This window comes from Oryctolagus cuniculus, chromosome 6 (genome assembly GCF_964237555.1).
Source record: "Oryctolagus cuniculus chromosome 6, mOryCun1.1, whole genome shotgun sequence".
In the NCBI taxonomy this organism is placed as follows: Eukaryota; Metazoa; Chordata; class Mammalia; order Lagomorpha; family Leporidae; genus Oryctolagus; species Oryctolagus cuniculus.
The window spans coordinates 68,578,568-68,600,774 of NC_091437.1; the positions used below are offsets into that span (position 1 = coordinate 68,578,568).

At 55.0% G+C, this 22,207-nt stretch overlaps 1 protein-coding gene and 1 long non-coding RNA gene across 6 annotated transcripts; both read right to left on the reverse strand.

The window, feature by feature from the left end:
- Nucleotides 1-753: 753 nt before the first annotated feature.
- On the reverse strand, nt 754-2,994 carry LOC103352419 (uncharacterized). The gene is made up of 2 exons (XR_519899.3): nt 2,725-2,994; nt 754-1,003 (listed from the first exon to the last, which is right to left on the reverse strand). It is a non-coding gene; the product is annotated as an uncharacterized lncRNA (long non-coding RNA).
- A 790-nt stretch (nt 2,995-3,784) lies between these two features.
- On the reverse strand, nt 3,785-21,934 carry GRM6 (glutamate metabotropic receptor 6). 5 transcript variants are annotated; one of them, XM_070074986.1, is made up of 11 exons: nt 21,589-21,933; nt 20,818-21,305; nt 17,816-18,032; nt 17,333-17,468; nt 16,412-16,566; nt 15,880-16,020; nt 15,594-15,794; nt 13,802-13,947; nt 13,076-13,699; nt 11,532-11,843; nt 3,785-4,509 (listed from the first exon to the last, which is right to left on the reverse strand). In XM_070074986.1, the coding sequence occupies exons 2-11, from the start codon at nt 21,292-21,294 to the stop codon at nt 4,507-4,509; spliced, it is 2,412 nt and encodes an 803-aa protein (XP_069931087.1). In that variant the 5' UTR covers nt 21,295-21,305; nt 21,589-21,933; the 3' UTR covers nt 3,785-4,506.
- Nucleotides 21,935-22,207: the final 273 nt, after the last annotated feature.

The following is a 22,207-nucleotide window of genomic DNA, read 5'->3' on the forward strand; positions in this document are numbered from 1 at the left end:
TGGTGATATTCTCGGCAGGGCCAGCGCCCATGCCCTGAATTGTGAGTGAACACCAGGCCCGCGGGTTCCTTCACCCGTTTTCATCCTTCGGTGCTTGTAGCAGAACTCCCAGAATAACATCTGTGTGCCTTCACACACACACACACACACACACACACACAGCATCTGGGGGCACGCTCCCCTTGCCCACCACGAGGAAAGGGGGGCCTCTGCTGCTGCCGGCCAGAACACACTGTGCAATGAAGATGGAAGAAGCAGTGTAGGAGCAGCATTCCAGGGAGCAGAGTGGCAGGCAGGTTCCTGGTTTGAGGACCTGTCGGCCATCAGTCTGGGGGAGCTCCAAGCCCCTCTGAGTGCCGCCCCTCAGCTCCCCGTTAAAGAGGACATTGTATCAGGTTGGACTCCAGGGTGTTACGTAGACCTAGCAGCTTCCAGGAGCTTCAGAGCCCAAGTTCTCTAAATTCAGCATCTGTTGGGCACAGGTCCCCTGTGCGGGCAGGCAGCTCCTATCACATGATCAGCACTTGGCACTTTGTCCCCTTCAGATGGGTGTGAAGCAGCATTTCAAGAGGTCACTTGGGGCTGCCTTTGCCACGAGCCCCACCTGCTCACCTGCTGGGACAGCCCCAGATTCCACAGGAAACCCGGCGGCCATGTGCACTGCTGCAATAGCTTCCAAGTCCTGACCGCCACTCCCCACCACCCAAGCCACCTTTGGCTTGAGTCCCTAAGGAGTGAATTTCTAAGCTTGAGTTAGTTTTGTATTTGTGTATTCGTTGGAAGCAGGAGAGCTGCTACCACTGGGTGTGTGTCTGCAGTTGAGCCAAGGCCAAGACCTGGGGCTGTTCTAAGAGCCGCCTCCTCTTGGCAGAGCTGTCTTCCAGTGCAAGGACTGTGTCGTGTTGGACAGCTTCCACCCGAGGTTGTCATCTTTCCCTGGGGGTGTCTCCTGTTAGGCTTGGTCTTCATGAGATGGCACCCCTGGGAGGCCTGTTCACCTGTCCTGTGTGGGGAGGCACAAAACAAGGCAGTGGTCTGTTAGGTGGATCTGCACGGACCTGAATGTATTTATGAGAATAGTGTGTGGCTGGGCAGTGGCTTTATTATGCTCTGGATGACCGGCAGCTTTGACTAAGGGAATCCACGCTGCCTGGGTGCTGTGCTGTGGTTTTCTAATCTAAAGTGTTCTGGTCCCACCGGGGCAGTCTGATCTTCCCCAGCATCCCCTTTGCTTAGACCCCAAATTGTGTGAACCCTGAGGTAAGAGCTCCCCAGTCGTGCTCTCTAGGCCAGCCAGCCTGCCAGTGATCAACAAGATCTCAGCAGCTCCAGGGCTTTCCTCCAGCCCACCCTCGGCCAGGTTAATCCCTAGGCAGCCAGGGGCTCCCGGAAGGGGCAATTTGTTACCTACCTCGGCCCTGCAGCTCAAGATGACAAATCTGGTCATCAGCAGGTGCTGGACCTCAGGTGAGCCAAGATGGCAGCCTTGAGAATGCCCCAGTGGGCAGTGCTGTTGGGCGTGCCCAGGGGGATGGTTTGAGTAGGGGATCCCACGGTAGACATTGTCATCTTCATGTCTGTGGGCACCCATGAATGGCCACTAAAACCACCACTCCAGACAAACATTTTTCTGAATTTCCCACTCAAATTCGGTTCCTCCAGCCCTCCCCTCCTGCCAGGACTTCCTCAGGACCAGTGATGGATTCTGCTCCTGTGCACCGACCTCTGCCTGGCCGAGACAGGCGGCACCTCCCTATATTGTCACCTTCCTCTGCACTCCCAGCTTTCAAAATGGCAGCTGATGGCAAGATCCCGACTTCCGGATTTCTGTGCCTGGTCTTCAGTCTTGGAACAGAATAGCCCCAGTGCCTTTGGCAGAGAGATCAGTTCAACCCACTTAGCCATGGAGCCTCCAGCTGCCCCACTGCTGTCCTCCGCTTCCTTAGTCCCTTTGTACCTGGGTCTCCCCTCCCATGTGTGCCTGGAGTCAGCAGCAGGACAACAGGGAGAATAAAGCTCCCTACTCTCCTCTCCGGCAGCTGGAGGGTGCCCCACCTCACCCCACCTTCTGCTAAATATATTTTTGGTAACATTTTTACACTTAATATTTTTATACCAGTTTGTGCTGCAGCGGGTGGGGGAGGCTTGGCTGTTGCTTGTTATGTGAGGATCATTGCTATATGCACCAGGATTTGGGGTGACCGAGGTACTCCCCTCATGCTCTAGTGTGTCCCCCTACATGCCATACATCATGGTCCTTAAAGTTACCGGTGTGAGAAGCATCTATCAGTGTGTCTTACTGAAAATAAAGTGACAAAAGCACCCAGTGTTCTAGATGTCCACGGTGGAGGCTTTGTTCCTGGTTATAGGATAGACAGTGACTGGGACATGGCCAGAAGCCTTGTTCTTCAAAGTGTCTTTCTCTCCTTACAGCCAATCGGGTCCCAGCTCCTCCCCACTCCCAACCCCACTGGATCCCAGAAACTGGTGGTCAAAACGTGAAATTGAAGGGTGGGCTCCCTCCTCGCGGGGATAAGTTCACATTTGAAGGCATACTTTGTGCCAGGTGCTGCTGTGATGGGCTAGGTTAATATTCCCAGACTCTTGCCTTTTACTGAAATAAGAATTCTAGCACAGGCACAATCGCAGCGTGCAGTGTACACAGGCACATGAGGGCTTTATGTAGGGAGCGTGGGCCAGGGAAAGTACAGGCGAATTTCCTACCTGGCTCTGCTCGTCCAGAGTCCATGAGGAGGGGAGAAAGTGCTTCCGTTCCACCTGGGTTTTTTATGATCTTAGAAAAATGAAGTGTTCATGGGGTACCACCCCCACGTCCTGGGTAAGAGGAGGTACTTCCAGGGAGGGGGCCCCCTGATTGACAGGTAAGTGAACATGACAACACAGCCAGGGAGGTGTTGCTTTCCAGCTCATGAGCATAAAATTGAGCGTTAGCGCATCTCTGCTGCGAGCCCTGTGCGTGTATCAGTTGATGTCATCCTCAGAACACTGCTGTCTGATTCTGTGTTCTGTGACGACGCAGCCAATCAGATGGAGCCACAGAAAGGAAGCGGGGAGACAGGCCCCACGCTGGGAAAGACCCTAGTGCCGTCGGAGGTGCTGGTGGGGAGGGCAGAAGATGGCAGCAAGGGGGAAGCGTCAGGCCAGAGCTGAGGGGCTTCTAAGGGAAAGGCAAGATCAGGGGTGCTCCCTTTGGGTAACGTTGGCCGCTTCTAAGCTGTTTCAGCCGGTCTGTAGCTCCGTGGTGCCTGGCCCTGGTGGGGTTAGGAAAGAGGTGACCAGCTGGCTTGCCTGTGGAGGGCACGCTCATGTCTGCACACTTTGCTAGGGCGGGTAGTTTATCCCCCGCCAGAAAGTCCCTCCCGCATCCCAAACCTCATATTTAAAGACTACAAACTTCATGCATTTTATACGCACAACTTCAAGAACATAGTGATTCTTTCCCATCCTGCCCTCCCACACATACTCCCACCCTTCTTCCTCCTCCTTCTCCTAGTCACATTATTTTTTACTAAGATCTATTTTCAATTAATTTTATACACATATGATTAACCCTATACTAAGAAAAGAGTTCAACAAATAGTATTTTAAAAAAAGTTGGTGCCAGAACGCGGGCAGGGTGCAGTGGGCGAGGAGAGGCCAGTGGCGGCAGGGATGAGGGGGGAGGACAGGGCAAGGGCCAGGGAGCAGGGCAGGGGGAGGTGGCCAAGCCTAGCCAGCGCCAGACCCTCGCTTCCTTTTGTTCAGGCTCCCCCCCCCCCCAACAGCGGAGCTGCACCAGGTTGGCACTGTCAGTAAAAAAATGGGCTCAATGCCAAGGACACCGGGGCCACTGCGACCCCAGAGAACCAACAAGAAGCAATTGAGCAAGCCGATGAGGAGACTGCACGAGTGGAACAGAAATACGACAAACTGCACCAGCCATTACTTTCAGGGGAGGTCAACCCCCAAACTTTCATCGGCCACATACGAGGGTCTGCGCTGCCTGGGGAGGGTAGAGCGCGGATTTTAAGTTGTTAAGTTGACGAAACTGTTCTAAATGAGAGCGGTGATCCATCTTTGAAGTCCACGGAACGCAAGTGGAAATCTGTAGCGCCAAGGACAAGTTCACGGCCAGCACAGAGCAGAGCTAGCGAGATGCAGCCACGGGAGGAGCCGGAGGGCGCCAATGCCTGGTGCCTGACCCTCTGATGCACTGGCGGCGGGCTCCCCGAGGGCTCCTCCGAAGTGGCCGGCTCCTTAACAGCGCTGCCTGGTGCCTGCTGCGGATGATGAGGATGAAAAAGGCTGGGAAGACTTTGATGAAGACGAGGACGAGGATGAAGGCGAGGAAGGATATGAAGATGGCGCTGACCGGGAAGACGTCGAACCGAACACGGATGCATTCCAACCTTTGCTTTCTTTTTAAAAATTGTCTCCAGTCCCTGCGAGCGAGGTGTCATTTCTTGGGCTCAGAGGTCCTGTTTTCTCTACACCACGGTTCTGACCTTACTGTGGGGAAAATAGCATAAGCGGAATTCAATGGGAAAAGAATCGCTTCCCCTTGCTATTCCAGTCATTTTTAATCCCTTATGGTCTCACAAAAAGACTGTGGAATCAACCCCACCGTGCTCTGTGGGAAAAACTGCTGCTGCCTTCGCCCTGCTGGGTGCCAGAGGGTGCCAAGTGCCTGTGGGTAATGCACAGAACTCTAGTTTTCTCCAGCCTTTCTCTGTATGTTGGCTCACAGATTATGTATGTCCCTATGTGAGTATGGACAGTTAGCATTTACCAACATGTATCTGCTTTCTCTTGTTTAAAAAGAGAAAGACAAACCCTAAAAAAATGAGGTTATAGAAGGTTAGCAAAGGGTTAAGTGGGCGTTTTGACGACATGGCTCCTCCTTTAGCGTGTCTAATTGTGATATTTAATGGCTATCCTTGCAGCTTAAGATGACACTGCTGCCTAGTCATTGGGATACGAAAAATAAAACTGTAACTAACACAGGAGAGGGTATGCCAGAGTCTCCTGGTAAATTGCTCCAGACCCCTGGTCAATCTTTATGGATGCCTCCAGCCAATCCCATGCTGGTCACCAATGGCCCTATGAACCCTGCCATGGCACCAACTTACTTAAAACCCTTCTGGGAGCAGGATTTTAGCCTAGTGGTCAGAGTGCTTCATCCCAGGGGCCAGCGCTGTGGTGCAGCGTGTAAAGCAGCTACCGGCAGGGCTGGCATCCCATATGGTGCCAATTTGAGTCCTGGCTTCTCCACTTCCGATCCAGTTCTCTGCCATGGCCTGGGAAAGCAGTAGAAGATGGCCCAAGTCCTTGGGTCCCTGCACCCGTGTGGGAAACCCAGAAGAAGCTCCTGGCTCCTGGCTTCAGATTGGCACAGCTCCAGTTATTGTGGCCAATTGTAGAGTGAGCCAGCACATGGAAGACACCTCTCTCTCTCTCTCTCTCTCTCTCTCTCTCTGCCTCTCCTTCTCTCTGTGTGTAACTCTGACTTCCAAATAAATAAATAAATCTTTTTTAAAAAAATGCTTCATCCCACTTTGGAGGACCTGAGTTTGATTCCTGGCTCTGGCACTTGACTCCAGTTTCCCACCAGTGGAGACCCTGGGAAGGCAGTGGTAGGTCCCTGCTAAACCCATTAAAGATCTGAGTCAAGTTCTCAGCTCCCCGATCTGGCCTTGGCATGGCTATATGAAGAGTGAATTAATGAATGGGATCTCTCTCTCAAATACATAAAACTATATTTTAGAAAATTTCAAAAATGTTCAGTGACTCCCCATGGCCGTCAGCAGAAAGCAAGAAAGCATCCCATATGGGATGCCGGCATTTCAGGCCAGGGCATTAACCCACTGTGTCACAGCCGGTATACGTCTTCTGGCCTCTGGCCTCTGCTTCTCTGGAGGACCCTGATTGCCATGACCAATGTGTCTTTCTCACCTTGTTTCCTTTCCTTACCTGCCATCGCTAGGTCTTCAAACACGCAGGCACACCCCTGCCAGGGGCTCTCCACACTCACTCCTCCCCCTGCCAGACCCCTCTTCCTCCAGAAGCCCCATGGCTCTCCCCACATGCTTCAACTGCCGCTCCCATGGAGGGTATTTCAGTTGATCCCTTCCAGCTCCCCCATTCTCTGCAGCCTGCTCTGCCATTGCCTTTTTCCCCACAGTTCTCGTCCCCATCCGACATACTGACCAATCCTCCTCGTATGATGTGTATCATTTATTTCCATCCCCGGGGAGTTAGTCCCATGGAGGACTCGCTTGTCTCGCTTGTCTATCTTGTCCACTGGGCCAGTGGCATCTTGGGTGAGAGCAACAGTGAGCCTTGAGTGAGCAGGGACCCAGGATTGGGAGACTGGGTCCTGGCACTGTTCAGCTGTGGGGTGTGGTTCATGAATGGGGCCTGCGTGGGCACCAATGGGTAGGAATGGGAGGGTCAGTGGCGGAGTACGGGCACCTCCTCAGGCATCACTGAGGGGACTCTGGATGTCCATCACTGTGTGAGACACGAATTCTCTTGCCCAAGACCACCCACCTCGTGAGTGGCAGAGCTGTAGCGGATCTCCAGAAGTGTTAACCATAACACAGAACAACCTCCAGGTGTGAAAGCTGCATGAGGAGGTATACAGCAGTGGGGCAAGAAAAGGTCTGTGGGGCCTGGGAATTTTCCCCATTTGGAAAAACAACACCATGGGTCAACTCAATAATCAAGAGCTTCGGGAGAACACCAGGTATTTAATCTGTCAGCTGATGATACCAAGGAATAGAGCCCGAGTTGGGATCTGAGACTAAGGTGCCCTTCCTGAGATTGCCGTTTCTGGGTCTGCAGGTGAATGTGGGAGTGGGTCTCAAGGGACACAGGTGCAGGTAGGTGTGGGAGGCAGTCACAGTCAGTTCCAGGTGCAGTTGCTTGTGGGTGTGGGTCGCAAAGGGATGCAGGTGCCTGTGGGGACTGGACGGAGGTGCAGGGAGAGGACTAGGAACAGTAGGGTCAGAGCCACAGCAACACAATGCCTGTGACTTGTGTATGGGCTGGGTAAAGGGGCCAGATGCACAGAGCAGACACACCAGTTAGTATCCCACCGTAGTAGCTTCTATAGGATGAATGTTTACATCACTCCAAACTCATGCATTGAAATCCTAACTCTGAAGTGATGGAGTTGGGGCTTTGGGAGGTGATAATGGCCTGGGGGTGGAGCCCCCAGGAAGAGGATGCCCTTGTGGAGGAGATCCCACAGGCCTCCTTGCTCGGTCTGCCATCTATGAAGCAGGAAGCAGGCCCTCACCAGACACCAAATCTACTGATGCCTTGATCTTGGACTTCACAGCTTCCCTAATTGTGAGAAATAAATGTCTGTTCTTTATAAGCCACTCAGGGATGGTGCTATTAAGGTGGCCTGAGCAGACAAAAACAATAATCCACAAAGTAATGAAACTTAAAACTTCCAAATCCAGGGGCTGGTGTTGTGGCATAGTGGGTAAAGGCACCACTTACGATGCTAGCATCACATACGGGTGCTAGTTGGAGTCCCAGCTGCTCCACTTCCCATCCAGCTCCCTGCTGATGGCCTGGTAAAAGCAGTGGAAGATGGCCCAAATACTGACACTCACATGGGAGATGCAAATGAAGCTCCTGGCTTCTGCCTAGCCCAGCCCTGGCCATTTTGGCCATCTGAATGGAAGATCTCTGTCTCTCCCTCTCTTTGTGACTCTGACTTTCAAATAAATAAATAGTTCTGTCAAAAAATAAAAATAAAAACTGGGGCCAGCATGGTGGGCTTAGCAGGTAAAGCCACCACCTGCAGTGCTGGCGTCTCATGTGGGTGCTGGCTCAAGTCTGGCTGCTCCACTTCTGATCCAATTCCTTGCTAACACTCCTGGGAAAGCAGTGGAAGATGGCCCAAGTGCTTGGGGCTCTACACCCACATGGCTCCTGGCTTCGGTATAACCCAGCTCTGGCTGTTGCAGCCATCTGGGGAGTGAACCATCAGATAGATGATCTCTCATTCTGTCCCTCACCCCCTCCCCCAACTCTGCCTTTCAAATAAATAAAATCAGTCTTTTAGAAAATTAAAAAAAAAAAAACTCTTCAAACCCAGTCCTCTCACTAACTTGCCTCTCCTCACCCTTGTCCGCTTTTTCCATTCACTCCTCCAACTCAGGCTCTTCCCATCAGAGCCTTATCTCCTGTTGGTTGCTCCCTTTTGTAAGCTTCTCTTGGTGCCCAAGGCTGCTTTTCACAATTTCAGGGTTCTGCACCTGTTGGCCCACACTGGAGCCATCTTTGCCTATCATGCCTGTGAAATAGAAAATAGCTATGCTTTGGAACGTGTCCATGTTTGGAAACAAAGGTGTCACAAAACAGAGAGCTTTTCTGATGCGGTTTCCACCCACAGCCGTTGTAGATGCTGTGTGTTTCATTCTGTCTTAAAAGGAATCCAGGGGCCTGCGCTGTGGTGTGGTGGGTAAAGCTGCCGCCTGCAGTGCTGGCATCCCATATGGGTGCTGATTTGAGTCCCAGCTTCTCCATTTCCAATCCAGCTCTCTGCTAAGGCCTGGGAAAGCAATAGAAGATGGCCTAAGTCCTTGGCACTCACATGGAAAATCCGGAGGAAGCTCCTGGCTCCTGGCTTCAAATCAGCGCAGCTCCAGCTATTGCGGCCAATTGGGGAGTGAACCAGCAGATGGAAGACCTCTCTGTCTCTCTGCCTCTCCTTCTCTTTCTGTGTAACTCTAACTTTCAAATAAATAAATAAATTTTTTTAAAAGAAAAGAATCCAGCAAACCGGTGACTATGTAAAGAAAGAATGAACCAGCAAAAAACCAAAATAAAACAAAAGAAGCAGTAAAGAAACAACAGGGGGCCGGTGCTGTGGCACAGTGGGTTAAAGCCCCAGCCTGCGCCAGCATCCCATATGGGCGCCGGTTCGAGTCCCGGCTGTTCCTCTTCCGATCCAGCTCTTTGCTATGGCCTAGGAAGGCAACAGAATATGGCCCAAGTCCTTGGGTCCCTGCACCTGCACAGGAGACCTGGAAGAAGCTCCTGGCTCCTGGCTTCGGATCAGCTCAGCTCTGGCCATTGCAGTCATTTGGGGAGTGAACTAGCAGAATGGAAAAGCTCTCTCTCTCTCTCTCTCTCTCTCTCTCTCTGTAACTCTGTCTTTCAAATAAATAAAATAATTCTTTATAAAAAAAAACCAGTGGAAACCCCAAGTCAAACTTTGGGAGAAAGTTACTTTTATTTAACAGAAAGCAAAGTGAGAGGCAATGAATTAATAATAAATTAGGGGAAACCTTCCAAGAGCCAAAATAAAGTAATACTTGTGACAGAGCTGATATCTGTGCCTGGAAATTCACATTAGTAAGAAGGCATAAGAGTATAGCTAGCATCATGAAAGTCCTTGCTATACAAGTGTCAGCACACCAACCACACTGGGAATGTCCTGGATAGGCAGGGACAGCTTAGATTGAGATGTGACTTTGTCCTGCTTGCGAGAACTCACATTGGAGGGGAAATGGTGACGGTTATCAAGGTGGACTAAGCCTCTAATGCAGAGCTCTGCTTCCCCTGGAACATGAATCACGAGAAGGCCTGCAGGTGTCTCTCAGATCTTCCCCAGCAGAAGAGAAGCCACGCTGGCAAAAAGCCTAATAAACTCCACAACTTTGAAAGCAAGAAAGTCAGAACTCTATTCACACGTCCATGTCCATTGATGAGGTGTCAGAACTCAATGCTATGCACGGAAAACTCATGGGAAAACATTTAGGGAGCTGTCAACCTCCACTGAACACCAAAAAACAAAACAAAACAAAACAAAAACCAAAAAACTACTGAAGGGAGGAATTTTGTGTATACCCTGAACGTGGAGAAGCCTGCCAGGAGAAGTCATATGTTTGTATGTACATCGGAGAATCCCCGGAGGAGGGAAACCTGGTGAATGTACTCCTGTGACATCAAGTGTGTAGGAATAGAGGGTGCCCCACTGTCCACGAAATGGTTCTTGCTGTGGCCTCCACATGAGACACCTACAAGAGGACGCCAGAACTCGCCAGGCAGCAAAGAACTCCCTGCAGCGAGACTGGGAGCATGGGAAAGTCTTCAGCTGGCAGCCAGAACTCTAGGTCAGAAACCTCAGTATCTCCATCCATATGAAACATGTGCACGAAGAAACTTGTCTACAGGCTCTCACATACTGTCCAGTCCCCAGGTTACATGGCTGATCAAGAGCTGGAAATCTCACTTAACTGGGCCACGCCAAGGCATCATCATGGCCTTTGAAAAATCACAGCAGAGACTAGGGTTTAACCCCTCTCTGGGGGTGGACTCCTCTCGGCCCACCACAGGCAGGAAGTCTGGTCTGCAGGGAGGCAGCGGGAGGCCGACATGCATGGAAAAGCAGGGCCCCAACATAGGCCATGATGCTGATCTTGCTGAAGGCTGGCCCCTCCCACACTGGGCATAGCTTTTGGGGATTCCGTCTCTGCTGACCGTGGACGAGAGCTCCTTCCAGCTTCCACCAGGAAGCCAGGAGGAAAGTGACAACAGGGAATAGTTGGTCCCATTCCCAGTGTGCCCTGCTACTTAGGGTCCTCTGTGTCTGCACCCTTGGGGGGCGCTGCCACTGTGGAGGTGGTCTTGAGGCTCCGCTTCCGCTTTGCCACGTTCTGCTCGGGGTGGAACAGGATGACGTAGGTCTTGGGCACATAGAGCATGCCAAGGGACACCGAAGCACTCAGGCTCAAGGACACGGTCAGCGTGGTTGTTTGGATGTAGATCTAAGCCGTGGAGGAAGGCACAAGTTGGAACTCAGCCCTGTCCCCTCCCATGCTGCTTGCCACATAGACAGGAGGGGAGCCTCTTTCAGCCGGGAGAGCCGGTGGAGCACTCAGGAGAGCAAAGGCACAGTGCGTGGGGAGGTTAGCAGTCACACTGTAGCTCTGCTGTAGGCAGGAGGGAGGGGAGTGGCAGGGGACCAGTGTGTGTGTGTATGGGTGGGGGGGACAAGTAACTGATGTAAGGGAGGGGTCATAAGCCAAGAGTGACACCCAAGGAACCAGTGCCTGTGTCTAAAGGGGCCAGAACATGTGAATGAGGGAAAGAACAGGTTCTCCAGTGTGCCAAGGAATGAATGAATGAACAGAGACTGCATGGAGGTGTAAAATGGCAAACAGGCGATTGGCACAGCTGGGTAAACACAGCTTCTACTGCACACAGGAGCAGATGGCACACTGACGGATCAAGCAAGCAGACTGTCGGTGAATGGATATAGAGATTTAAAGAATGAAGGGACAAAGGAAAGGGGGAGTGGCTGAGAGAACAGAGAAATAGCAAAATCAAAACAAAACAAAAAAACCAAAACAGATGAGCAAGCAACTATTTGGGTCTATGAATTACTCAGCCAACCAAGAAATCATTCAGTTAATGAGGAATCCGAATGGGAGTCCAGCCCTTAGAAAGATGGAGTCCTTGCATGAAACAAACCAGACATCAAGCCCTCCCAGGGGCCCCCAGTTTACCTTTTCAGCTGACTGGGCAGTGCCAAAGAAGATAGGCACGAAAGCCAGCCAGACGATGCAGGTGGTGTACATGGTGAAGCCGATGGGCTTGGCCTCATTGAAGGTCTCAGGGACGCCTCGGGCCTTGATGGCGTACACGGTGCACGTGACCATGAGCAGCAGGCTGTAGCCCAGGCAGCCGATGAGGGACAGATCTGACATGTCACACTTGAGCACCCCTCTGGCCTGCTCTGGGTCCACTGTGCGCTGCTCTTCGTAGTCAATCACGCTGTGCGGGGGCTGAGCCCCCAGCCATGCGATCACTCCCACCACCTGCAAGAGCCGATGTAGTGTCAGGGATACACTCATCCTTTGAGGCTCCTGACCTACTGAGAGGAGGCTTGGGCCTGTCAGAGCCACTGTGAAGAGGGGACATATGTGCCTATGACACAGGCAGGTGGAGAGCAGCTCTGTGGTGCATGTCCATGTTGGCACTAGGGCACTTGCTGGGTAAGAAGTGGCTGGATGTGGGGCTGGTGCTGTGGCGCAGTGGGTTAAAGCCCCAGCCTTCAGTGCCAGCAACCCATATGGGTGTGGGTTCTAGTCCTGGCTGCACCACTTCTGATCCAGCTCTCTGCTATGGCCTGGGAAAGCAGTGGAAGATGGCTCAAGTCCTTGCATGTGGGAGACCCGGAAGAAGCTCCTGGCTCCTGACTTTGGATTGGCTCAGCTCTGGCTGTTGCAGCCATTTGGGGAGTGAACCAGCGGATGGAAGACCTCTCTCTCTGTCTCTACCTCTCTATAACTCTTTCAAATAAATAAAGATAAATCTTTTTTAAAAAAAAGAAATGTCTGGATGCTCTCTTCCTGTGTTCTGGCTGTCACCTGCACAAGCTGCTCCATCCTGTCAGGGTATGGGACTGCAGGCAGAGGCCCTAAACACATCATCTGTATTGGCCTCAGTCTTTCCATCTTCAGAATGGGCACCCTCAAGATTCCGAGCCATCTGTCTCACAGCTATCCAGGGCTTCCCAGGCTCTGCTGTAATGTCATTGCTTTAGTGAACAGCCAGAAGGAAGTCCATTTAGTGTGTACAGTGTCCTGAAGTAGTGGCCGTGGGATGGAACCAGCTGTGCCCCTCCATAGTGGGCCTTGGAGCCTTCTCTCCCCTGTACCCCAGGGACCTGGGCAGCACTAACTCCCTTATGGAATAAGATCTTTGGTTCGGGAAAATCAATGGGATGTCTCTGCCCTGTTTCCATACAGGAGCCAAAATGTGGAAGTGCAGGTTTGAGCTGTGCAAATAACCTCACGGTGGTGCAGTCAGATGGCCCTGTGCCCTGGCTTGCACCTCACTAATGTGGTTCCTGCAGACTGGGCTCCCCAGAGCAGGCCTCCACCTCTTGTGGCTCCTTTTTTTGTTTTCTTTTACAGGGGACCCAAAACCAAGAGGAGGGGCTCTAGAAATACTTTCCTGATTTTTAGGATCAAGGACAGTTCCCTCTGCCCATCTGGGCCCCGTGCACGTGCCAATCCCCTGGAGGTGCGCATAAGGCCCGACCCACCTGCAAGGAGGTGAGGCTGAAGGTGATGACGAGCTGTGAGGTAGGGCTGATGAAGGGCGGAGGCGTGACGGAACGCTTGCCCTGCTCGAAGATACGGTAGATGCGGTTGGTCTTGGTGAGCAGTGCCGAATAGCTGAGTGTGGTGCCCAGGCCCAGGAAGAGTCGGCGAGTGGCACACACAGCCGCCCCGGGCTCGGCCACCATGAGGAAAGTGACGGCGTAGATGAGGAAGATGCCGGTGAGGAGCACGTAGCTGAGCTCACGGCCAGAGGCGCGCACGATTGGCGTGTTGTTGTGGCGCACGAAGGTGCCCACCACCGTGGTGGTCGCCATGATGCCCAGCACAGCCAGGAGGAGGGGCGGGGCCGCCCAGGGGGAGGACCAGGTGAGGCGCACCACGGGCGTGGGCCGGCAGCCCGTGTGGTTGGGCGTGGGCCTCATGTCTCTAGGGCAGGCCTCGCAAGTGAACTCGTCCACCTGGAAGCGGTACCCGTCACAGGCCTCGCAGTGCCAACAGCAGGGCACGCCCTTCACCATCTTCTTCCGCTCCCCTGGCCCACAGGGGAGGCTGCATTGAGAAGGGGGCACCTCGTGAGGGTCACCTGACCATTGCAGGGCTTCCACCTGGGACAGATGAAACACAGGCCAGTGACCTCTGCCCCCCCCCCCCCCCCAGGATTAGGAACCCATCTCCCGACACCCGGAGCTCGGTCCTGAGCCACTCACATCCAGTCTAAGGGCCTCTGCCCATTGGCCCACAACTTGGTACCCGCCGCTGCTGGCACTGCCGTTGGTTGCCTGGTATTGGAAGATGTCATAGCGTCCTGGTGCATCACCATTCTCATTGAACATCACAGGGGTTCCAGCACTGCCTGGAGGGAGAATCTGTCACCCCGAGCTGGTGCTCCCACCCATCCAAGTCAGTCTCGAGGAGGGGCTTCAAGGACCAGCCAGGGTAAAGGGAGAACTTAACAGAGAGCAGGCCCATCATCTCTCCCACATCAAAGCCCCCTGAGATGCTGCCTGCTCCCTCTAGGAAGGTTATATAAAAACAAAACACAAGAGGGCGCTCACACTTAGCCTAGCAACATCAAAGTGCCTGACAGATACACAAATGACAACAGATATGCCTCAGCCATAAAGGGGAAAGACAGCTGACACCTGCTCCGCTCCGGTTGTGCCTTGAGGATGCTGCGTGAAGGGAAATAACCAGTCACAAGTGAACCGAACAAAACAGGTTCACCCAGGAGACACTCAGGGCAGCCGACTGCAGAGACTGAAAGTGGAATGGTGGCCCCTTGGGCTGGGGGTGCAGAGTGAGGAGTTGTGTAAGGGGAAGAGAGCAGGCGTCTGGAGCTGGATGGTGGTGACAGGTGCATGACAGCGTGTGAAGTGCTCTGTGCCATTGAACTACGCACTGAACAACCACCGTTTAGCACATGTAACAAGCAGTGCCAAGAGGTGACTCTTGGGTGCTTTGCCACAACAGAAAAGAAAAAGCTCAAGCTTAGACTCATATAAGGCTTGAGTGATGTCATGAAATCGGTACTGATTGGAGCAATCTGCTCTATGTCTTTTTTTTTTTTTTTGACAGAGTGGACAGTGAGAGAGAGAGACAGAGAGGAAGGTCTTCCTTTTCTGTTGGTTCACCCCCCAATGGCCGCTGCGGCTGGCACGCTGCGGCCAGCGCACCGCGCTGATCCGAAACCAGGAGCCAGGTGCCTCTCCTGGTCTCCCATGCAGGTACAGGACCCAAGCACTTGGGCCATCCTCCACTGTACTCCTGGGCCACAGCAGAGAGCTGGACAGGAAGAGGAGTGACCGGGACAGAATCCGGCGCCCCGACAAGGACTAGAACCTGGTGTGCCGGCGCCGCAGGCAGAGGATTAGCCTAGTGAGCCATGGCGCCGGCCTGTACTATGTCTTTAAGATACTTGGTCCACCAGTTTGCTGAGTTGATCTGGAGTAGCATTATGGTGAGTGATTTAGCCACAGGCATGGCAGAGAAAGACGGCAGTAAGGATTTGGTGGAAGAGCAGAGACTCCAATTTTATGAAGCACACTAACTGAGCAGAGGCCTGTCTTTCCCCACAAACCATGTCCACGGCTGAGTCCACTGGCTCTTTCCAGAAGACACGGTCTTCAGCCCCGATCATGCTCCCATACCTTACTCAGAGCGGGCAGCGGTTGCATTGCATGGATCCTTCATGCAGATGTACCCCACGCATACCCCCAGAGCCCAGCTGCCTCTAAGCCCTGTGTGGTGGAGGTGAGACCTGTGTGCAAGCTGCCAGAGGGGCACAGGCAAGCTCCCCAATACCTGACTTCTGCAAATTAGGGCAAGCAGTGCCGAAGCCTGGCAAAGGAGGAGCACTGGACAGTGGCGACCGGAGCTTGGCTCAAGTAGCCTGCGATGGGCCCCAGGAACTTCACACTGCCATTCTTCACTCTCTCCCCCTTTCGTCCTGAGTCCCCCACATCCCAGTGGGAGCTCCGGCACCCACGCACACCCACTCACCATTGAAGCGCACAGCTCGAATATACTGCAGCAGTGTCCGCCCATCGGTGGGCTCCATGGCCGGGCACAGGCCCGTGTACCCGGGGCAGAGGGCCTGGTGCATGCTGTGGAGGGCGTGAGCAATGGCGTACACAGCATCGATCACAAACTGCACCTTCCCTTCCTGCTCATAGGCAGAGTCCTGTCCGATGCGTTCCTCACCTGTCCTAGGGATGACCGCAGGTAGTGTGCCCAGCCCCCACGTGCCTCCTTCCCCTCCACCCCCCACCTCCTGGGCAGCTCTCACCTGTGCACTTGCGGGTAGCCTCATCTGATTGGCCACCGGAGCTGGTCAGTTTGCAGTTAAAATTCTCTTCCCAGAATTCTGCAAACCAGATGTTCCTGCGGTTGTTCTCCAGGGAGCGAGTCATGAAGTATTGATCAAATCCTAAGAACGCAGGCGGGGAGGGAGGGAGAAAGGTGATGCGCATCTGCCCATCTGCTCTCTCCTTTTGCTACTTGCTCACTTTGCAGCTAGGGGTGGCCCTGGGACTCAGTTCTGCCAGAGGAACCCAAGGCCAACAGGGAGAGGTAGAATTTGCATCCTGATAACATTCAGAGCCTGCCCACTTTGAAAGACTTTTATCCTTGCCCTTTGCTTCTCAGTTAGGATGCTGCTGTGATGATGGAATGGGGCAGAGCTTCAGCAGCCATCTTGTGCAAATGAGACCATCAGCACAAACACACAGAGCAGCCAGACATGGTGCAGGAAGAGAAGGGTGCAGAGAGCCTGGGGAGGGGGGAGCATAGGGTGGGGGACAGCAGGGCTCCAGCCTCACCATCAATGGAAGCCCTCTTGGGTAGGATGGTGATCGCCCCCACGGCCACATCCTCCAGGCTCAAGATGGGGGAGGTCTTGGACCCCCAGCTGTCCGAGCCCACCCACAGGAAATGGCCAGTCAGGTTGGCTTGGCGCGTTGCTTCCAGGACTCTTCTGGAAGAAACAGAGCTGGGGGTGAGGGAGGGCCTGGGTTCCTCCTTCCGCCTGGCCCAGGCCCCCAACATGTGTGGTCTGTGTACCTGTGCCACATTCTCCCCTAGAGAAATGGTGGGGGAGCATATCAGGATACATTTCCTGGCTTCTCTCAGACCCCAGGCCTGCCCGTGTGCTCTGCCCCCTGACCCCAGGCTTGCTCCTCAGGGTGGTGAGCTCAGGAGGTGGTAGAACCTTTAAAAGGTGCATCCAGGGAAGGTGGCTGGGTTGCTGGGACCCTGGTGAAGTTCCACAGAGGGAGTTGTTAGAGAGCGAGCCTCCCTCTCTCTGAGCTCCCACCATGATGCCACCTGCCACACTGTGATGCAGCCAGGGGTGTGCACCAGAGCCAGCCAGATGTTGTATGGACTTGCAGCCTCCAACACTGAGAGCTAAATAAACTTTATATTCCTTTTATCCAGCCTTGGGTAATTTTTTTATAGCAACAGGACATGTACTAACATGGAAGGGGTCCCTGTGGGAAAATCCAGGCCAGTGAGAAGCCCCCTCCCCATTTGCCCCCACCAATGTCACTCACAGCCTTCTAAGTTGGGGAGGTGCCACCTGCTGGTTCCAGGTCTGTAGGTTCTCAGGGCCTGGGTCCTGGCCTCCTGCTGGTACCCTCCCCAGGACTCCTTTCTGTACCAAGACCTGCCCACGGTCTCTTCCCCCACCCCCACCCCCATGCCAAGGATAGAGAGACACAGAGTCCTGGGCCCCATCCCACCTGATGTCGTCCTCATTGGCGAAGATGATGATGCCCCGGGCGTTGGGTGTTTCCATGAGCCTCTTGATCACCTTGTTGAATTCGCCAGGCTTAGGCTCCCTGGGAATCTTGATGGACTGGGCAATACAGACGCCCCCTGGTGTTGGGAGTGCCAAAGTCAGCGCTTGTCCGAGCAGCCCCCACGTACATCAGGCCACCACCGCACGGGACTGTGTTCCTGTGTGTGTGTGTGTGTGTGTGTGTGTGCGTGCATGTGTTTGTGTGTGGCAGGACCCACACTCAGGGGCTTGGCTAAGGGGCCCACAGGGCGAGTTTTGGCCCTGGAAGGCAAGAGTGGGGTCCTCCACAGAATGTGGAGTGCACCACATCCCTGAAGCCCCCATTGGACTGGGTGCCCCCATCGCTTGGCTCCGCCCCATCCGACGGCCCCGGATCACACCTCCATAGGCTCCTTGTTGCCTGGGACCCCTGCGCCCAGCTCACCAGCCTCGCGGGAGATCTGCACAAAAGCCTCAACCCCACTCTCGCCGTAGTTGCCCTCGGAGGCCAGTGTGGAGACGTAGTTCCACCCCAAGGCCCGCACAATGTCCACCATGGCCTGGGCCTGGTAAGAGTCGGGGGGCACCACTCTGGAGAAGAAGTCGTAGCGTGTGGAGTCGCTGAGCTCTGGGGCTGTGGAGGCGTAGCTGATCTGGGGAATCTGTAAGCAGGGAGGATACCTGGGCTGTGGTGGGGGCTCAGTAGTCCCAGGGAGGGACAGCAATGGGGACTTGGGTATGGAAGGTGTTGGTAGGGGTCTGGAGGCCTGTGGGGACCTGTGACAGACGGGCATGGACGGTTTGAGGTAGGGAGCGGTGCAGGGGGTGGGGGCAGCAGGAGTCGATGGCCTCTGAGAGAGGCCAGGGTAGCCCTCAGTTTGATGACTAAGTCTGGTGGAATATGGCAGGTGTGAGGGGACAGAGCAGGGCCACCAGACACAGCTGAGCTGACAAGGACGAGGGAGCCAAGGAGCAGTGAGGGCTGCAGCCCCGCCCGCAGCTGGTCCACACACTGGGCACAGGCTGCACTCGCCGGGGCAAGGGGAAAGGGATGTCCCTGTCGGCCCCAGAGCAAAACTCATTTTCCTCATTCCCACTAAGGGGGCAACCAGTGCGGATGGCAGCCCTACAAGGATGGGAGCAGACAGGGACCTGGAGGTGGGTGTTGGCCTCAGGGCTGTGTCCGACTTCTGGAAGGGCTTGCTGGGAACTGGCCTATATTTGTGTGCAGTAGAGCCATGAAGAGAAAGGTTATGGGCTGAGCCAGTTGACCGAGGAGGAGGAGGGCAGAGAAAGTGTGGAAGGAGTAGGGAGGACAGTACCCTAGCTAGGGCTGGACAAGCCCGGACGAGGGTGGCAGACAGAGGAGACAGAGGGAACAACGAAGTATGTCAAAGAGAGACACACTCAGTGCAGAGTGCAAGGAGCCGGGGAGCAGGTGTGCTGATCGGAGGGGGAGGGCTGGGCAGGAGGGGGCAGGCCTGGTGTAGGGAAGCTGAAGCAGAATGGGAAGCAAGTGTGGGGCATGGGTGGAAGAATGAGGGGAGAAGGAGGTGGGGGGAATGGATCTGGGAGAGCTGGAGATGGAGAGAAAAACAGGGAGACGGAGCAGGGAAGCCAGAGACATGGAGGCCAGGAAAGCCACCGCCCCCCCCCCGCCACCCACCCAGGGCAGCTGTGGCCAGCAGCTATTTGGGCTGACACCTTGGGCTTCAGAATGACCTTCCCATGCAGGCTGGACCTCCTCGGGGAAGTTCATCAGAAACCCTGAGGTCACAGGGACATGCTGGACATGACCTTGAACCCCTTCACACACAAAGCATCTCCCTCCACCCAGCCCCACCACCGGGAGCCCAGTGTGGCCGGTGGTTGTGTTTTGTCTGCCATGCTTGTACTTCCCAGATTTTTGAATGAGCAGACTGCGTCTGAAAGCAGACAGTCACAGCCCAGGCTCAGTCCTTGGCTGAGCCAGCGGCAGCAGGCCCTGGGCTAACAGCCCCTGTGGGCCTCTGGAAGTCCCTGAGTTTGAGCCGTCTGCGTTCCATCTAGGAGAGCGAGACAGGAACCAGTGCTCCAGGCAGGGCCCACAGACTCCCACAACGACATGGGTGGGTGATGGCACACTGGGGGGCTACACAGCCTCTACACAGCCTTGAGCACACTGGGGTGGGCGGAGTTACATGTCTGCCCCCTGTGGTGGGAGGCGGTACCAACCATGGGGTAGGCAGGGAGGCTGCTGCCCCTGAGAGAATCAGAATCAGACTCCCAAGAAGCTGCAATCCCCTCCTGTAGGCAGGCAGAAGCAAAATCTTCTTTCTGTCACCAAATACCAGGCACACGGTCCGGTACCCCCAAGTGGAAACCCCAAAGGCTGTAAGAACTGTAAGGGATACACTGCTCCTCCCAGCACCCTACAGACCAGGGCAATGCGGGGCCAGTCCTGGCACCTGGAGAGCAAGGGCTGCAGATGCCCACACGAGAAAGGAAAACCCACTCTCTTCTTGTGAAGACACCTGGGAACAAGGTTAAAGGCAAGCATTTGAAATGGAGTTTAAATGAAAAAAAAAAAAAAACCAAAAAACACAAACAAACAAATGAGGAGAGGGGGTCAGTGCTGTGGTGCAGTGGGTTAAAGCCGCCACCTGCAGTGCCGGCATCCCATATGGGCGTCGGTTCGAGTCCCGGCTGTTCCTCTTCCGATCCAGCTCTCTGCTATGGCCTGGGAAAGCAGGAGAAGATGGCCCAAGTCCTTGGGCCCCTACACCTGCGTGGGAGACCAGGAAGAAGCTCCTGGCTCCTGGCTCCTGGCTTCGGATCAGCTCAGCTCCGGTGGTTGCAGTCATTTGGGGAGTGAACCAGCGGAATGGAAGATCTCTCTCTCTCTCTGGCTCTACCTCTCTCTGTATCTCTGTCTTTCAAGTAAAATAAAATAATTCTAAAAAACAAACAATTAGAAAAAGAGGAGAGAAGCACTAGACCTTCTGTGCCTATCCACCGCAACCCCCTAAACCACCCACGGGCAGGTCCCAGGGCCTGCTCTGGAAAAACAGGCCCTGGTTCCAGGGAAACCCTGGCAACTCTGTGAGGCTTAGGGAGCTGGAACATCTTGTATTATTGTTCAGCGTGTGCATAAAAGGGCACCCAAGCAAGCCGGCAAGTAGCGAAACCCCAGTCTGCCCCTAGGCACAGGATGGATCTGTGCCAGTCCTGAGTTCACACAGAGCCGGGTGTGTGTAGGCGGCAGAGCAGGCAAGAGGGATCGTAGGGATTTGATGCGTCAGGCTGAATGGATGAGTTTCTTGAAGCAGCTTTTCATCTGTGCGAATTAAAGTGATTAAAAGGGAGACTCTTCTAGAGAGAGAGGTCAAGAAAGAAAAGGCGTCAGCCACCCCAAGGGTGTGGACGGGACAGAGACGCTGGGAACCGGACCAGCCCTGCAGCTCTCACCGCGAACAGACGCAGCACGTTGGCCACCATGATGGAGACGGAGCTGGCCGAGGCGCCCACCACCGCCACCACGCGCTCTGGAGGCGCGGCGCGCAGCGGGGGGACGCCTCCGGGACAGCGCACGGCAGCCTCGTCGCCGTCCCCGCGGCCGCGGATCAGCGCCTGCACGAAGCTCAGAGCCTGCTCCAGCGCGTACGTGTCCCGCGAACAGGTGTCTAGCAGCCGCGCGCCCAGGCGCACGCCGGGCAGCAGCTCGGGGTCGGCGTTTACGCGGTCCAGAGCGTACAGCATGGCTTCGAGCCGGTGCACGCCCTGCTCCTTCTTCAGCTGCCCGCACGCCCGGCCCGCCGCGCCGCGCGCGTGCACCGGGAACAGGCCGCCCAGCGTGAGGCCGCCCGCCAGGCGCACCGAGCCCGCGGCGCGCACCGGGCTCATCTGAGCCAGCCACGCCAGCAGCGCCAGCAGCAGCCGTGCCATGGGCTCGTCGGCTGCGGGAAGGAAGACAGAGGGGCAGCGTTCTCACCTGAAGCGCGGACTCAGGGCCCTGGGGGGGAGGGCGGAGCGAGCCGGCCAATTAGGGGGTGCCCACCTAGATAGGCTGCCAAGGCCACCATCTCTGTCAAACTCTGAACCTGAACACTTGGGTCCCTGTCGTCCGATCACTACCTCCACCTTGTCAGTCCTGCCCCTGCCCTTGCCCCTGCCGGCCAGCTCTGGGTCCCTCCTCCTCCAGGGCTCACCCCAGCGCCCACCTTGCGTAGCCACACTCACCGTGCCAGCCGCTATCGGTTCTGGACAAACCAGTGACAGATGCTAAGGACCCTGAGTGAGAGAGGATTTAAGGATTCTGGGGAGGGAAGAGAGGCAGCCCAGCCCATGGGGGACCCCTCCTGTCCACGAGCGTGGCTGGCGGGACTGGCCGGCACTGCCTATCCGCTGCCTGCCGGCTCCTCCTCCCCGGCTCTGTTTCTCTCTCTTCCTGCCCTTGGATTGCACCTGACCCAGACTGTCTCAGGCTGTCTCTTCGTGGGGCTGTCTCGGACACACACTCTGTGTTCCTCTGTCTCCTCTGCCTCTAGCCCACCCAACGCGGCTGCCTGCTCAGATCTGTCCATCCCACCCTCCTCCCTGGCCCTCTGTCCATCCCACCCTCCTCCTTGGCCCCAGCTCTCAGCCCTCTGAGGCGTGCACTGACGGTCAGCCCATGGGAACCAAGGGCAGCGCTGAACCTGTGGCCCTGAGCGGCCAGAGGGGCTGTGCTCCTACAGATCTTTAACCTCAGCACACGAGCAACAGCCCTGCCAAGAAGGCATCTTTGCTGTCAGTCCCCCCTGTGCAGATGGGAGGATGGAGACTTGCCCAAGGTCACTTGGCTGGCGTATGGGACCAT

Coding starts and splice junctions, on each gene's coding strand:
- GRM6 (XM_070074986.1), bottom strand. CDS start 21,294: ATGGCACGGCTGCTGCTGGCGCTGCTGGCGTGGCTGGCTCAGATGAGC. Junction 16,021..16,411: donor CAAGAGGGCTTCCATTGATG/GTGAGGCTGGAG, acceptor CTGCGTTCTTAG/GATTTGATCAATACTTCATG. Junction 13,948..15,593: donor TCGAGCTGTGCGCTTCAATG/GTGAGTGGGTGT, acceptor TTCTCCCTCCAG/GCAGTGCTGGAACCCCTGTG.